The sequence below is a fragment of the Numida meleagris genome, chromosome 14 (assembly GCF_002078875.1).
Source record: "Numida meleagris isolate 19003 breed g44 Domestic line chromosome 14, NumMel1.0, whole genome shotgun sequence".
In the NCBI taxonomy this organism is placed as follows: Eukaryota; Metazoa; Chordata; class Aves; order Galliformes; family Numididae; genus Numida; species Numida meleagris.
Window position 1 is genome coordinate 11,666,012 of NC_034422.1, and position 17,484 is coordinate 11,683,495.

At 51.3% G+C, this 17,484-nt stretch overlaps 1 protein-coding gene across 1 annotated transcript in view; it reads left to right on the plus strand.

Annotated features, from left to right (window-relative positions):
• The window catches only part of KSR2 (kinase suppressor of ras 2), a gene marked incomplete at its 5' end in the record, with an annotated part of 43,753 nt that overhangs the window by 18,301 nt on the left and 7,968 nt on the right, over window positions 1-17,484 (plus strand). The window contains 9 exon segments of the mRNA XM_021413050.1: window positions 2,278-2,347; window positions 2,970-3,053; window positions 4,422-4,489; window positions 5,578-5,696; window positions 7,831-7,999; window positions 9,321-9,362; window positions 9,663-9,729; window positions 9,991-10,039; window positions 10,655-11,022. Coding sequence (XP_021268725.1) covers window positions 2,278-2,347; window positions 2,970-3,053; window positions 4,422-4,489; window positions 5,578-5,696; window positions 7,831-7,999; window positions 9,321-9,362; window positions 9,663-9,729; window positions 9,991-10,039; window positions 10,655-11,022 — 1,036 coding nt within the window.

Consider the following 17,484-nt stretch of genomic DNA (forward strand, 5'->3'; position numbering starts at 1 on the left):
GCCCCACTCTTGTCCCTTCCCATCTGCCCTGGGGAGGCTGGAAATCCCAAATAGATGAAATCTGGGAGCTCTGGCTGCCCTTATCCATGCAGTGTGTTGCTCCAGCATCCTCCTCCCACAGCTGGCAGAGGCCAGGAGGGAGTCACAGCCCCATCACCACTCAGCAGCATCCCGGCCCCGTCACCTGTGACGCGCACGAGTGCCACTCAGGGACCCGTCACTGCCGCTTGTCACCACTGTGAGGTGACAAGGGCTCCTCTCCCCTTGTCCGCTGTCACTACCACGCCGGACACGGCTGTCACCGTCCCCCCCTCTGTCTCTGGGCACATCTAATACCCGTCAGGCGTGGGCTGTTGACTTGAGATAAAGCGTGCCGTGCCCATTTGTGAGCGGCTGTGGGAAGCACGGAGGTTCTGGGGTGCTCTGGGAGCAGGGTGGCTGCTCTGGGGACCAGCAGCCTGGCTGTGGGGCCAGGGATTCTCTGTGGAGGTGGATGTGCACCCAGCATGGGGCCAGATTTTGGGGTTCTGGAAGGGGGTGCTTTGGCTACTTGGCTTTTTCTGCCTTCCTCTCTCACTGGGGGAACAATGTCCCCTTGGTACACATGGGGTGCAGCACAGATACTTGCTGAAAAAGGTGTGAGGACAATGCCAAACCTGCATGGATACAACCCCACAATGGCCTTTCTGATGCAGCGATGGCTGGTCCCCTTTGCTCCCACCCGTGGCCACACAGTTTTGTCTTGTGAGCACCTCTCATCCTGGTGACTTTGGGGTTTGGATGGGAGCATTTGCATCCCATCAGAAGGAGGATGCTGCATGCACCGGCAGCATCCCCACCTTCCCCTGGGGCACTACCCTCACTTAATCACACCTGAGACAAAGGGAAAACCTGTTTCTCTACAGTCACAGGTGAAAGGAGAGAATCACCAATTAACTTGCAAAGCCCTCAAATCCTTGGGGCTGTACCAGGTGCTGCTCCCCTCCTGCAGGCAGCAGCACTATTGTTGGGCGTGCTGCTCCCTGTGCTTCATCCCTCGTAATGGAGATAATTAACCATGAAGCGTGCAGGTCTCATTTTTGTTCAGAGGTTAAAACCCCCCCGATACACTTTAATAAATTTTGCAATGAGCGCATTTAGAAGGTAATTAAAAGCCTCGGCCATCTTTCTGCCTCCCCCTTCCTGGGATGGCAGGATTTAATTGGGACCAGCTGAAAGTTGGTGCAAATAAATTGTGGATGCTAAAGCAGAGCTGGTAATTGAATTTGGGAGAGGAGCTGTTCTGGCCTGTTTGATTGGGACTGACGGGAGGGGGAACTTTGTGTCGTGTGAATTACAGATGAGAAAATGGCACTTAGGGGACAGAGTGCTTTGAGATTCATCCCCAAAATGCATCCAACCCTTGGAGATGCGGGTGCTGAGAGACGCGAGCCAAACATTTTGGAAATGGTAATAAAAATACAATAGGCAATGGTGTAAACTGGGCTGCAGGGGCAGCAATTATCTTAATTGACTTTGTAGCCCTCAAACATCTTAATTGCTAACCGTGCCCCAGGGTCACCCAGGGTTGGAAAAGCCAGGGAAGGAGTGATGTGGTGCAGTCTGGAGATCCTTTATGGAGCACGGCGATGAGTGTGGGCATGGAAATGTAACCTTCAGCCCGAGCGCAATTACAGCGCGCTGCTGCCCGCAATATTAAAGTGTGATCTGAGAGCAAACAGCCGCTGTCCCACTGGCAGGGATCACAGCGGCCGCGTGTTTAGAGAGGGATTTGCCCGCGCCCAGCCGATGCCAGGGCTGCAGATGTTGGACGCCCAGCCCCAACCCCACATCTCCCCTCCCTTACTCCACTGAGGTCCTGCTGCCCTTTCTCCTCCCTTTCCCCCGCTGAAGTACACAGAGGCTGCTTTCCTTGTTGATCATCTGTTTGAATAAGAGTTCACTGGGCTTCCAGGCGGCTGACGCTCAGCTTTTTGTTCAGCCAGAAATGCAACCGTGAGGCGTGATGTCTTATTAATAAATGATGCCAGTGCCATTTGTGCTTTGTTTTCCCTTTCTTCAGAGATCGCTGCACCTCCTGCCTTGCTCTCTGACCGAAGGCTGCCGGTAGGAGCCCACTTCCCCCAGACCCAAAGCTCAACGGGTCTTTTCTGGGGGAAAAAAGAAGAGCCTTCCACAATATCTCTATGTTTGGCAAAAACTTGTTTTTTGGTGCCTCTGCACCTCCAGCTTTCTCCTGCATTAACCTTAATACTTTCCTCATCTTGCCCCCTACAGATACGCTGTCAGTGCCTCGCTGGTCCCCACAGATCCCCCGCCGAGACCTGGGCAACTCCATAAAGCACAGGTATGCAGAAAGGAGGCAATCAATGGGGATGCCAGAGCCATCCCTGTCCCATCCCTGCTCCCCTGGGACATGCAGCAGCCTCAGCACAGCAGTCAGCAGTCAGCTCTGTGTGCTCCCACTGCTCAACACCAGGGCTCTGCGTCAGGTTCCCCCTTTCTCCTGCTTGGCTGCTTTGTGCCAGCAGCCCACTGAAGTCCCATTTCAGCTCAGATTTAGGTCAGATAAGGCTTGATACACTATCAATAAAAGCTGTGAGTTGGCCACGACCTTGCCAGCCTTCAGCAAATTTCCCATTTCTAGTTTATTACCCGTCTTGCAGGAGGGTGAAGCACTGAAATAACCTCGGTGTAGGCTGGAGGCTGAGTGCTGCGTCGGGGGGGGGTTTCAGGACCATGGACGGAGCATCGGGCGGTTGGAAGCTGCGTGCCGTCCTCCTTGGTGCCCACTTTGATGTCCTTTGGAGCAGGCTCTGCATAACCCAAAGGGAAATCCAGAGATGTGCTTTGGCATCCTTAGAGAGGTGCCTCTGCATTTCTCTGAGTGCAGCAAAGGGGTAAATGATGGCTTGGCACACACCTGGAGGTGTTTGTGCTGTAGGAATGACTCTGCATTTTTCCTACAGGTTCTCCACCAAGTACTGGATGTCCCAGACCTGCACCGTCTGTGGGAAAGGAATGTTGTTTGGCTTAAAGTGCAAAAACTGCAAGTACGAAGCTCTGTGGGTCTCTGTTCCGGGATGGTGAAGGCTGCAGTGGTGGAAAGGGGCAGGGGTTGGGGATGGGGTACAGCACCTCCCCAGACTGAGTGGGAAAACACCCAGTGTGGAGCTGAGCAGAGGTCTTAGGGACAAAAGTCTTAGGGGCTTCTGTTTCCAAACCCACAACGAAGAGGTGGGACCGTCATGGAGAAGTCCATACAGTCAGGAAGAGATGGACAAAGACAGCGAGGTGCACACTAATGCCATTTAAATGCAGGGCTGCCCATCTCTGGGTGGTATCGAGCAGGCATCAGCACTTAGTGAAACTGCTGCTGGAGCCCAATTGCCTTGTTAGGGATCAGTGCTGGGAATTTGCTGATTGTCTGCTGGTAACTGAGTTAGCAGGGCTACCAAGCGATAACAATCGCTGGGGCCACTGATTAAATGCTGATGAGTTAGCAAATGGGGATTGGAACCGGGGTGAGGAATGCAGAGTTATTCCACGGGTCTGGGTGGTGGCGAGGGTTTTCTGGAAGTGATAATACTAAAAGATTTGTTTTGTTTTGTTTGTTAAAAAATGGTGATTCTTCCACTTATTGTTCCCTCGAGTGCTGAATGCCACCTGCGTGCATCGTCTGGTTTCTTTGGGAACCTTTCACCCCTTCCCTCCGTATAAGGGCTGCAAAATGGCCAGGATGTGCCCTGCTCCTGCTTCCCGCATTTGCTTAGAAAAGAGCAAATGCATTCCGTGCTTTTAGCAAGAATTTCTGCTTGCTGACTTTCCCGTAGCACCCGGCCCAGCGCTGTTTCCCCCTACCCATAACAGAGGGGAAAAAACGGTAAATCAAACAAACAGAGCAAAAAAAAAAAAAAGCCCCCAAGCCTCAAATACTAAATTAATCTCTGCCTTTCCCTTAAGGAATGGGTTTGCAATAAAAGCCAACACGCGAGGTTCCTGAATTTTCATTACCCAGCTCATTGACTTGTAGCTGCTGCTGTTTTTCCTCCTTTGCGGATGGTTTTTGAATCCTTTTATCTTTTTTTTTCCCCCTTTTCCCCTGGCTCTCCCCATCCACCGGACTCTTTTCCGTCCCTAATTGGGAACAAACAGGAACGTTTTGGGGCACGGGAGCCGCTGTTGCTCTATGCACAGCCCCAGGGTGCAGCCCTCCTGGGCTCTATCTCTACAGAATATTCACCACGATGCCTACAAATGCCCTCATTATTTCAGTTCAACATTAGAAATGCCACTTTGGGACCGAGCAGAGCTGGTCACCCATGGGACCGCAGTGTCCCCAAGGGCCCCGGTCACGCAGTGATGCCCCGGGGCCGCATCCGTCCCCATCCCTTATGGCTCTCTCTGTGTCTCCGCTGTAGGCTCAAGTGCCACAACAAATGCACCAAAGAGGCCCCTCCGTGCCACCTGCTGATCATCCACCGCGGAGGTAAGGGCCTTTCTTCCGCTTCTGCCTCCCGGGATGCTGCCGCCAGGTAAAACTTTCAGAAGCCCCCGGGCGACTTCGGGAGCCCGATCCTCCATCTCGAGGCTCCCGAAACCGCTTTGGGCGCTCTGTGAAAATTTTACCGACCGTCTTTTCCGCTTGTAGGGAGACGAGCCGTGCGGGGCGAGGCAGATTTGCATTGCAAACCGCTTCCACCCACCCTCCCCCTGCCACCTTTTCTTTTCAGATTCCCCACCGCACGGGGTAAGTGCCAACAGGTTTCAGCCTTTTGCTTTGGAGAGCTCAGGGCTTGGGACCAGACCCGCTGCGGCGCTCGGTGCATGGGGGTCCCGGCCGTGCCCCTCCAGATGCTCTCATGGTGCTTTTGGAGCTGCTTGTCCTGAGAGCTCGTTGGAAATACAGAGACATTTGGAGATGCTTGGAAATTCAGAAATTTGGAAATACGGAGAAATTTGGAAATAAGTGCAGAGAAATTTGGAAATTCAGAAATTTGGGCATGTTGGCAAGCCCAAAAGGAGACGTTCAGCTGGAGATCCCTTCCCACCTCTTTTCTTCCAGATTTTGGCCAGGTGCTCCGATGGTGGAGGATGAAGGGCTGAGATTGCTTTAGGGAAAATATTTCCAGTGCCAGTTCCAACTTCTGCATTTAATTTTGAGCTAATGAGTATGTTACACACCGCCCAAAGCATGATCAGCATTTTAGTCTTGGGGAAATGCATTGTGCTGGTGGCACCCTGCAAGGCAGTTTGGCTTGGAGGTGGGCGAATCCCAAAAACTGGGCTGAGCACTGGAGCTGCCCACCTTTAGGGCAGTCCCTGAAGCCAATGCTCGACACGAATGTAATAACCCCCTCCCAAAGCTCCTGAAAGGTCCCTGTTGTGAGTGGGAGGCTCTGAGCCGGCTCTCTGCCCACTGCGAGGAAGAGGATGGATGGTGGCGTTGGGTGGGAAATGGCTCACACTGGGCTCTGGTGGCTGCTGCTCCTCTCCAAATGCTCCTTTACATCGTTGGGTCTCTCTCTTTTTCCCCGTCCCTCTCCATCCCCATTCCCTGCTCCCTTCTCCTCTCAGCACGGTTGGTGAGGACCGAGTCGGTGCCCTGTGACATCAACAACCCCCTGCGCAAGCCCCCGCGCTATTCGGACCTGCATGTCAGCCAGACGCTCCCCAAAACCAACAAGCTCAACAAGGTGAGCGCTGTGTAGGCTGACCCAGCTCCAACCCCAGCAGCCATTGAGGTCCTGCTCCCATATCAATGCCCCAAATCCCCCCTGTGCTCTCCAAGAGAGGAGCAGGCTCTGTTTCCCCAAAATCTGAGTGGTTTTGTTGGTGCTTGTCTGGGTCCATCCATCACCACCCAGGGCATCAAAGCCATAGAATCACAGAATGGCTTGGGTTGGAAGGGACCTCAAAGATTGTTAAAGGAGTTCCAACCTCATGTAGGAAAAGAGCATTGAAAGGCATTTTTAAGGGAAGGAATGAATTAAAAACCAGAGAGACCATGCCCTGTGCTTGGAGCAGAAGGAGACAGCAGGGTTTTCCCATGGCTGCAGCATCTGCTGGGGCTCTGCAAGTCTCCAGGCACATCACTGCACCTCGATGGGATACTCTGTGTGTTTTACGCCTACCAAACTTGTTTATTTTAAATGGCTCAAAAATCACATGGGATCAGAGCTATTGCCTAAGTCTCATGTCCCTGACCCAGCCAAGCCAGCCCTGGCAATGTACCTGGCTCGCTTTCTCTACGCTACATTAATCATAATAAACCAGCGTGGGTTTATTTTAGATGAGATTTAGAGCCTGTTGCAGTCTTTACACCCCAAGCTCTTAGAAGATCCTCAGTGTAATTATCTGCCTTGTTGTTATTGTGGCTCTGGCATGGTGCAAATGGCTTTGGGGGCACCTGGGGAGGCTGAGAGCTGCTGCAAGAGCCAACAGGAGCACAGAGGCATTTCTCTTTTTAGTGCAGGTCCTTTCAGTGATTTGTTTCATGTAGGTTTTATGCTCTTTTATTTTATTAGAGGGCACTGGGGAAGTGATTCAGCACTGGGCTGGGGCAGGGAGGGCAATCAGCACTGCGCTCCTTCTGCCACTGCATCAGCTCATTCCTCAGCTTCCCTCTAACCAGAGCGTAATGATGCACACTATATTTTATACTCTGAAAACTACAGATGAAACTCACTCACTCACCAAGCCATATAGATATATGTCCTAATATATGCGTGCATATGCAAATCCAATGAGCTGTGCTCAGCTTAGAGGATGCAGCAGGGCATTACTAAGGAGGATCGATAGCAATGTCTGCATCAGCAGCAGCTGGAAATGGTCCCCATGCTTCTGCTGAGGCTGTGACCCCAGCACTCCCTTTCCCAGTAGGGCTTGCATGCTTCATGCATCAGGACCTCTCCTTTCTGTGATGTTTTCGAAAGTATTTCTCCAGAGATATCCCATTTTCTGTGTGTAGCACAAGAATCACATTGTTTGTGGCATTTGGTGTTAGTGTTGGTTTAAACCAAGCCAAGCTCGCTGTGTGTGTCAGGATGGACCATTCAGAGGGTGGATGGGATTCCTGGGAAGCCCAGCTCATTTAAAATCTCACCAAATGGGGCAAAATACCTGCCAGGGGAGGTTGGGGTGAATTTCTGGAGGGTCTTCCCATGGGTGCATGTTTGTGGAGATGGAAAATCAGAGCTTGCAGAGGGTCTCCAAAATGGGCAGCATGGATGAGGTGGGAAACTCTGACCTCAGTTTCCTTTTCAGATGCTCAGATCCCTCAGGTCCTCAGCCCTGTTTTGCCCAAGGTGGCCTTCAGTGCCGCATCCCCACATGCCCCATCACAGCTGTCTCAGCCTTGAGCAGGATCAGTTAGTGGAGAGCAAGGTCAGCTTGCATGAGATGCCTTGGGATAACCAGGTGCTGCCTGGAGAGCCTTGCCCGCTCCTTTAAACCTGCCAGGAATCAGCTCCTGCTCCATTCAGGGCAGTGGATTTGTGCTTGCAGAGGGGCAGCAGAAGCTGCTAGGTCCATTACACCCATAAGGACCAAACCACAGGAATGTGTGTCCCCAGCTCTGTGGATTTGGAATGCTCTCATCTGTGAGTGCACAGCACAGAAGGGCTGGCAAGGAAGGGGTAGCCTTGGTGCAAACTGTGAGTACAGATACTGGGAAAAAAGCCAGGCTGGGGCTCCAGTTGTCCTCTAGACCTTCTCAAAGTGTGGCAGTGGGGTGAACCAAATCACTGTCACTTGTTCCCTGGTGTCCCCTGCGTGGCAGCACCTTGTGGTGCCATCACCAGCACTGCCCTCACTCTCTCCTCTCCCCAGGACCACATTCCAGTGCCCTACCAGCCGGACTCCAGCAGCAACCCCTCCTCCACCACCTCCTCTACGCCATCCTCGCCGGCCCCACCACTGCCGCCCAGCGCCACACCGCCGTCCCCGCTGCACCCGTCCCCACAGTGCCCACGCCAGCAGAAGCAGTTCAACCTGCCAGGTACCAGACGTGCCCACCCTCTCCAGATATTCTCCAAAACTGGAGACAATGGGAGCCCTGGCTCTGACCCATCCTCGAGGTGCTCAAACACCCATGGCCAGAACAGGGCTGGTGAACCCCTCTCTTGGGTGGGGTGGGGGCCAGGAGGTTGGGTTCCTCCTGCATTTCCCCGTCCAACCTGGCCTTAAGCAGTACCAGGGATGGGTCTTGTAGGAACGTTTGGCGACCCCATCACATAGGTCTTTTGAGATTTATTTTGTGCTGTTTGAAGTGAAAACTGCAGAAGAAAAGCCCATAGCTGGCACCTGGGGGACCTGGGATTTCTTTGGTCTGGAAGGGACTGAGCTCCAACCCAGATGCATGTGTGAGCAGCAACTGGCAGGACACAAAGCAGGACTTACTGTGCTTTCATCTTCCCATGCAGGAAGTTCAGAGTGGCCTCAGTGAGATGGTCATCTTGGGGATTAGAATTTGAGCTGGGAAATCACAATGCGGTGACTTTTTTCCCCTAGAATTACCTTTGGGTCTCCTTTGATCTTGGCTCAGGGTTGCTCAGGTCCCTCTGAGGAGCTGGTGATGCTCTTTGAGGTCTCAAAGCTCAAAAGAAGAAGCTGAGATTTTGTCTTTCAGGTCTTTAAGGTCAAGATAAGACCAAGGCACCAAGAAGGTGCCAACCTCTGGTAGTCTCAGCAGCTCTGTATGTCTTTGTGCTCATGCAATTGAGCATCCAAGTGCAACAGGAGGGATGCAGCCCTGTGCTGGAAGGATGTTTCCCTAAAGCTTGACAAAAATGTACATTTAGAAACACAGGATCAGGCAAAAACAGGTGCAACAGCTGCAAATTCACCGCTTGGTGTCTGGAGGGTGAGTCGCACCGTTCACACCCCATGGGTTTTTGCTTGCAACTGTGCATCCAAATCCCACGGGCAGCATCAGCTCTCTCCAAATGTTAATTACTGGTGAGAAGGAGTTGCTGATGCTGGCACAGAGCAGGGAAGTTTTAACATGACGAGCTGCTAACCCGACCATTGTGGTGTTGTCCCCCGGAGCTGCCTGTGGGCTTGGCATTTGTACAGCCACAGAGCGCAGAAGAGCTTACAATAAAATGTGTAAGGAGGAAATACAGGAGGGAAAATACCTCTGCACACATTTAATATATTTAGGGAGCTGGGGAAGGAGCGTGCACAGGATGGATTGCATTATCCCTGTTCCAACAGTGCTGTGGGCAGAGGCTGGGTTCGGGGTCAGATCTCATGGTAGAGGATTGGGCACAGACCCATGGTGTCGGGGTCAGTGCTTAACTCTACTCTCTCTTTTGCAGCCTCCCATTACTACAAATACAAGCAGCAGTTCATTTTCCCAGGTATGTCTCCTCAAAAGTCTCTCCTCTGATGCAGGGTAATGAGATGTCCCCTTGGAGATGGGCAAGGCCCATCTAGCTCAGCTGCATCCTTACTGGGGGTAGGTGCATGGCTGGGTTTTGCATGGAGGTTGGGATGGGGTTCTGCCAAAACACAAAATCTTGCTGCAGAACCATGCATTCTGAAGGTGCTGCAGGGCTGGGGGATGCTAATTCATACCCACACTGAATAGCACCAGGGCGTGTCCCAAGGTTTTGGAGCTTTGCTCCCTATCCTACTCTCACTGCTACTCTCCTCTCCAGATGTGGTACCCGAGACGCCAACCCGAGCCCCACAGGTGGTTTTGCACCCCGTGACATCCAACCCTATGTGAGTGATGTTCTTTTGGAAATGCCATTTGGGAAGGGTTGTGAAAGAGAGGGGTTTAATGACTGGGACCTTGGTCCAGGCTGCATGCCTGTTGGGGTCTGAAGGATCTTGGCTTATTTTTGGGGAAGTGGTTGGAAAGATGAGGATGCCTGCTTTACAGATCAGCAAGCACTTCTCCTCACATCCCTTGGGAAGATGATATACCTAATGTCAGTTTTCATGCTGTGGTTGTTGTGTTTTTTTTTGTTTTTTTTTTGACAGCCTGGAAGGAAATCCATTACTTCAAATTGAAGTGGAGCCCACGTCAGAGGTGAGATGCTGTGTGTTTTGCATGTGGAGTGAAAGGAAAAGTTCAGAAACTGCAGCTGTTTAAGCCAGGGATCAGGGGCTTGGCATTTTGATGCCTTCATCATCTGTACATCTCCAGATACAACTCACAGGACCTGAGGAAAGGTTCAGCCTTGGGTTCTGTTGACACCTGTATTATACATATTTCAAGGCATATTTCATGGGAACCAGGTGAAATCAGCATCTTTGCAATGAAGATGCTGATAAACAAAATAACAGCCAGGCCTGATCCTGCCCAGGCACTGGAGGACATGGGTCATTGATGGGTCCCAGTAGATCAGCTTGGTGGTTGGACTTAGTCTTCTCCAACCTGAATGATTCTGGGATTTTGTGCTGCACCTGTGTTCCCACCCCATGCAATGGGTTCCTTGTGGGCTTTGTGTCTGCCCTCAAGTTTATATTCAATGATATATCATGAGATGCACTGAAAGTTTGATGTAGGGGCAGGCATGGATTTGAGGATGTGCCTTGGCAGCATTTTCCCATTTTATGGCATGTTGTGCAGTGCAGCTCCACTGCATGCCCGGGTGGCAGGTCGTGCTGTTCCCCACATGGCCACCTTACTGTCCCCACACAGAACGAGGAAGGCACTGAGGAGGCCCAGGAGTCAGAGGATGACTTTGAGGAGATGAACCTCTCACTCCTCTCTGCCCGCAACTTCCCCCGCAAAGCCAGCCAGACCAGCATCTTCCTGCAGGAGTGGGACATCCCCTTTGAGCAGCTGGAGATCGGCGAGCTCATTGGCAAGGGCCGCTTTGGGCAGGTCTTCCATGGCCGCTGGCATGGGGAGGTGGCCATTCGCCTCATCGACATTGAGCGGGACAACGAGGACCAGCTGAAGGCTTTCAAGAGGGAGGTGATGGCGTACCGGCAGACGCGGCACGAGAACGTGGTGCTCTTCATGGGAGCCTGCATGAGCCCCCCCCACCTCGCCATCATCACCAGGTGAGACTCAGCATCATGATCTTGTTGGGCTTTCATCCCAAAATGTTCTCTCGTGATCAACCTCTCACCAAGGTGCTGAGAGGTAAGGCTGGCCAGTCTCCCAGACAGCCATGTCAATCTCCATCCCCAAAGGGACAACTTCCAGCTGGTCATGCCAGCCTCTGTCCCTGAAGGGATGTCCTCCACTTGGCCATGCCAGCCTCCAGCCCTACAGGGATCTCCTCTGTTTCTGCTGATGAACGTCTCGTGATCTGTCTCCTGAAGAAGTGGAGCCTGATGGTTTGTTCTCATCAGAAGGAGCGCAGTGTGGTGCTGGCTCTGGGATGGGATCAGCAGCTTCTGTTTCCATGGGCCTTTTGCATGTCCCAGGGTCTGTGCGTGAATGGGAGGTGGGGTTTGGAGCATGCAAAGCACCAATCAGCAGGTTTTATGAATAACTTGGTGTTGTGAGAATGGATGGCTTGGGCATCGAAGGTTTAACAGAGTGCAAGTGTGGTGCCAAATCATTCATGGAAAGGCAGAAGGGCAGCAGAAGTGCAGAAAACTGAGCACATTCAAGAGCTCCAAGGAGTTGGAGCTCATCCTTGAGGACTTCTCAATCCCAAGACCCTATAAGATGAGTCACAGTCTACTGGAGCATTTCCTTCCTTTCCCAAAGTATTTGCCCCCATGGTACACCAATAATTGTGTATGGGACTCATAGTGAACTTGGGATGGGGCCAGGGGAGGGAGATGCCGCCTTTGGCACAGACACAGAGGCAATGCTGGAGAAAAGCTTTGAATTACTCCACATCTCCTGCTCACCGAGGCCTAACATGACAGCATGTAAAAGACATTTCTCTCTGAATATTCAGCTGTTTCCCTCACCTCCAGCCTACGTGTGCTGCTGCAGGGCTTGCTGTGGTGCTGCTTAGAGAAGTTTTCCCAAGGTGAAGTTGAATTTCCAGAAAGTCTGTGTTGCTGTATCAAAGCAGCAAGCCCTTTGCTGGGCTTTTCAGTCCTATTCAGTCCCAGAAATGGAGTGTTATATATCTATGTATATATATTTTAGCTCTGTAGTGTTTTCTATCCTAATACCTCTTTATATAAAACCACTCAGGTGCCATTTTTGACAGTTTGACAAAATGAATATGTGCACCGCAGTAGCTTGATGCATTAATATTAGGGCTGAAAAGCACACCGCTCGGCTTTCTTTTCTTCCCCACCTGTGCTCGGTCCTTTGTAAGGTCTAAGTACAGTGTTGTATGATTGCCTGGAATACAACTTGGGCTCACGGCATCTCTGAGCATTGCGTGCTCACAGTCCTAATGATCTCTGCTTCATGAACGTCTCCTTATCCAGCCTTGTTTGCTGGAGTAGGAGATATAACAGATAACGCAGCCTTGGAGGCTCTTCTGTCATGGTGAGGGGTGGAGATGATGTCTGGGCACCGCAGTGATGAGGACGATGGGGCATGAGCTGGACTAGGAGTGGTCCAGGATACCAGGAGTTGTCCAGGGTGCTGATAGTGGTCTGGGACGCTGAGAATGGTGGGGAAACTGCAGCAGTGTTGATTTTTCCATGCATTAACCATTACTCCAGCCCTGAGATGTATCCTTGAATGTCAGGAAAAGGGACAGATTCAGCTGCTGGTGGGAATTCAGTGGTGGTTTGCATGGTGGTGGCTCCGCCGGAGCTGCTAATGGATTTTCTCTTGGGTAATGAGCGGTGGGGACAGTTAGCATTCATCTTAATTAGTCTTGAGCGTGAGTGATGGGAGCCGTAGTGCTGCAAGATGAGCATGGAGCTGTGGGAAGCAGCCCCGCAGCCCTCAGCTGGCTGCAAAGCAAGGAGTGAGAACCTACATTTCAGGGCTTGTGGACCCTTTCTGAATGTGGAGGTGGGGCTGAACACTCTGGTACACGTGGGGTTTCTTGAGAGACCAACGAGATGGCTGAAGAACATTATGAATTAAACCTGATAAGAGCTATGTAAGGAGGATTAATTTGTCAAAGGTGCCTTTCGACCGAGGAACTCTAAGCTCTGCCGCAGATGGAGAATCTCCAACATATCCCATAGCTGGTCCCTGTGGGTGCTGAGGATGAACAGTGAGAATGGGAGCAGCCAGAGGTGGGAAGAGCACAGGGATGTGCTGCACCCTGCTTGGTCTGGGACCAAATAGAAAAGGAATGAAAGGAAGAAAGTACCCTGGGTTCATGATCCCAACGATGAGATGGGCTGCAGGGACAAAGGGACAGCAACACAGCACCTGTGAGCTCTGCACCCGAAGATCCAATAATTCTGCACTAAGGGAATAAGGGGAGCTCTTCTCCTCTTGACATTTACATCCCGGATCAGCTGCACAGGATTTGGGGCTTGTAGACCTTAATGCTTAGGGAGCCGGGGATGAATATTTATTGGGATATGAAGGATGGGGTTCTCTCTCTTGAGTGCAAGGTTTTGCCTCCCATGAACCTCCCCACACTCTAGTCCCTGTACACCAGCTTTGGCAAACTCCCTCCTTCCCTTTTCAGTTGTTTTTCTCCTCTGGCTTCTGCCACCTTTCGCTTTCCATAGCATTTAGAGTAATGAAGCTCATAGATCATATAATAAATAGGTATTGACTTCTTGCCACCGGATGGTTCAGAATGGATTGACCCGTGGGAATACACTTCTTCTCAATCAATAAGAGGCCATCAGGCTGGATAAATCTTGATAACGACTGACAAAGGGAAAGTCAATATGTGTATTAATATATACATTAAGCGAGCATATATCTTCTGCCCCCAGACAGTGATGCTCAGTGGCAGCTTGGGGAGAGACCAAAATACCCAGAGAGAGGAGGGACTGGGGATGGGATAGGCACCGGTGTGGTGTCTGTGGTGCTTTGTGCTGGAATGAGAGGTGCAGCACTCTGGGACCACTTGTTTGCAGCAGATGAGCCACTGGGGATGGGGGCTGCTTTGCATTCCCCTGCCTTGGAGCTGCTTTGCAAGCAGCTGTAGCAGAGCTCGTCTCTTCTGCTGCTGTCTCCTTGAAATAAAAATGCATGGAGTTTGCTTTTTCTAAATAACTGGCTGCTTCCCAAGGCGTGATGGACTTGGAGGCACTTTGCGGGGAGGCCGCTCTCCCTCCTCCTCCTCCTCCTTCTCCCCCAGCCTTACTCTGTAGCACTGAAGAGGAAAATCCAGCTGTGTCTGTTGCTCCCATCTGAGGACAGTAGAGAGGAAGCAATCAGGGAATGAGCACAGCAGTGCACCTTCACAGCTCCCTGATAACTTTGCTCTGCACAAAGCGTGCTGGGGCAGTCTGGCTGTCGGGCTGCAGCCTTGCTGCTGGTGGGTGGGGAGTCCCTCCTTGCTGCCAGAGCTTTGGGAGGTGTTAGCACGGAAACAAGTGTTTCCTGGATGATAAAGCCAGGGAGAGCCTGGCTGTGCAGTCCTAGTAGGCTTCACGGAGGAGCTGGATTTTCTCCTGGGGATTTTTCCCCCCCAGGGGACTCTCCAAGAGGCTTGGGGCTTGGGAGGATGCTGCTCAGCAGGAGGGCTCTTGCAGTGCCTTGGGCTGATGCTTTGTTTTGACTGCAAGGAGGGTTTGTGTGCCTCCAGCCCCCAGGAGGAAGGAGAGCCCACGGAGTTTGGCAAAACAATGGGTGTGGAGAGGAAAGGCGGCTCCCAGAGGGCATAGCAGTAGGGCAGGAAAAGAAGTGAATGTAGTCCTGGGGGAGGAATGTGTCTGTGCTCAGTTTTAGGGCATTGGGTGCATGTGGCAAAGGGGAGAGCTGTGGTGTGTCCTGGTGACATTGGGATTTCTCAGTCTTCTATTGCTGCTGGAACTTGTTATTAATTCCTGCTCACTCCTCTTGTCTCTCCCCTGGGCATAGGATGCTGGCCATCACCATGGCATCTCAGCCGCTTCCCGTAAACAACTGAGTAGTGAGCAATGAGCTTCTTGGGGTCTGGCATTTATCACTTTGGGGTGTTCAAAGCGATCCCATTTAATGGGCCCCTGTGACATTTGTGCAGATGGTTGGGCAGAGTGAAGGAAAGCACAAAAATCCCACTAAAGTAATTGCATCATGACCTGAGCGCAGCCACTGAGGTGCCATCGGCACTGAATTAATTCCAGCACGAGTGAGCAGGAGCTGGGCTGAGGTCTTAGACCCTATCGAGCTGATGACCATCAATATTGCAAGGAGGATGAGGCTGCTTCCGCATCAAATGAGAAAAATACCGAGAGGCAGTGCTCCTACTCTCCCCAGCTCATCTCTCCTGAATCGTTCCTCTGCAAGTCACTTTGGCTTTGCTCCCGTTGCTGATGTCTGCAGCCCACACTGGTGAAATGCAGCATGTTTATAAAGCAATTTGGGATTTGGTTTGCTTGGCTGAACACTTCAAAAACTCATTTTGAATAGTGAGCACCTGCAGTGGGATGGGGCCAGGTTGTCCTGGGGCTTAGGAGGCTGCAAGGGGACATTTAGGGTTGATATGAGGGCCAGGGGACCATGGGTTGGAGTCAGTGAATATCTCCCCACTGGCTCTGGTCAGGTTCAGTCTCGTGTCACCACCTTGCCTGCTTTGCTGATGGGTGCAAATAGAGAGGTTCAGGTGGAGGAAATGAATACTTGCTTTGGGATGTGCTCTTCAGATGTGGATGAGCTGGGCTCGAGATGAAAGCACAGCTCTGGTGCCATTGTCCCCAGTGTCACACTGTAGTGTCATGTGCAATCCACAGCGCTGTCGGCCCACAGCCTTTCAGCACTGACTTCTCCAAGCAGAAAGGCAAGGCGAGGGATGAGAAGGGCCCAAATTACTGAGAGCTGCTATGAAAAGGTTCTGCAGGTGTTGGATCAATAGGCTCAGGTGCTGCATAATAGGTGCAAACGGGGCTTTGTGGCTGCACTGGCATCACTCGCAATTAAGTCAGAGTTATTCATCAGAGGAATGTGAGGAGTGAGTCATGGGGATGTGTCCCTGGGGCTGGAGGAGTGGTGGTGGCATATCCCCACTCTGCCATGCCATGTCCCACTGACAATTGCTGTCCTTGCACCAAGCTTGCGCTATGTGTGGCCAGTGCTTGTTTAATGAATTCCCCCTACTTGTAAATGAAAGAGATGGGAATCTTGTTGGAAAGGAGATGTAGGTTATCACTGTCATTGAGAGATGCAGAAATTGGAGATTTTTTTCTCCTAATCAGCCCTTTTCCCAGGAAAACAGCTGATCTTAACTCACTCCAGGGCTGAAATCGCAGCCCATCCCAGCACTAAGCTCTTCGTTTAATTTGTAGTGTTGATTCATGACTAATCCAACCCATAAGCAACTTTTGGTAACTGTTTGCTCTGGGGGGAAATCAGCATTTGCTTGGGATCGGGGAGAGCTGGGCTGTGTGTGTATGTGTGTGAGGGGCAGAGAACCTATTGTGCTCTTCAGCCAAAGCTCCACAGGTCCATTTTGCAAACCAGTGCAAAAAAAGCTTCATGGTGGAAAGAGAATTCACATCCATTTCAATTTTGCACCCTTTAATTCCAGCTGCAGAACGCCAAGGGCAGAAATTTCCTTTATCACTTATTTCCAAGCAGTATTGAGAGTACTTCAGAAAAACTCATATTTGTCTACAACGGCAGCCAAACCATTCCAGCAGATAAAGTGGCTGATTTGGGTGGAAGGAGGTGGAGTGGCCACAGGTAGGGCTGGTGCTGGTGCCTTCCATGTAACAAGGCAATTTCCAATGCAGCAGAATAAGATGCTGTTGTCTTCCCCAAAGTTGTGAAATTTTGGGTCACTCCTTTTCCTGCTTTGCCTCACCTGGAAATGGTGCTTGCGAGCCATTCTTGGCTTTGGGGCAAGTGGGGCTGCAGAAGCCGTGATTCCATTTGGAAGGAGCAAGCAAGGATCAATCCCAACCCCAGCCCATTCAAACCCCAAAGGCACTGCAGGAGCTCAGCTTTCCTCTGCATTCTGGAGGTGAGCCCCAAATTTTGGTAAAAATTTGCAGGCATCCATACGTATCTTTATGCTTTGCATCCCATGGGCTGGCAGTGGGCAGGAGGATGGGAATGAAAACCTATGTCTTCATGTTTGATATGAGAACAAGATCAATTAACAGCTGTGCTCACAGCCTATCTAACGAGAGGCGTGCTTGCCTGGTGCTTTGCTTCCCAGGCACAGGTATCCAGTCCCATCTTTCTAAAGTTGCCTATAATGAGCGTGGGTGGATGTAGAGGAGCTAAAAAAGCCCTTTTTTTTTTGGTGGGCGGGAGTCAAGGCAGCATCCACCCACATCTTCCATTATGATATTCAAATGTCAATATATTTTTAATTGGTTTATATGCACCCCCCCCTCCCCCTACAGCTGCCTTTGGTAATTAAGGCTCTGTAAATAGATTTTACTGTAATTGGTATGAGAAGGAAAATTGGAGGACATTGTACAGTGCATTGGGGTTTTTTGTGTGTTTTTTTTCCTTTCTCCCTGTCTTTCCTCTTT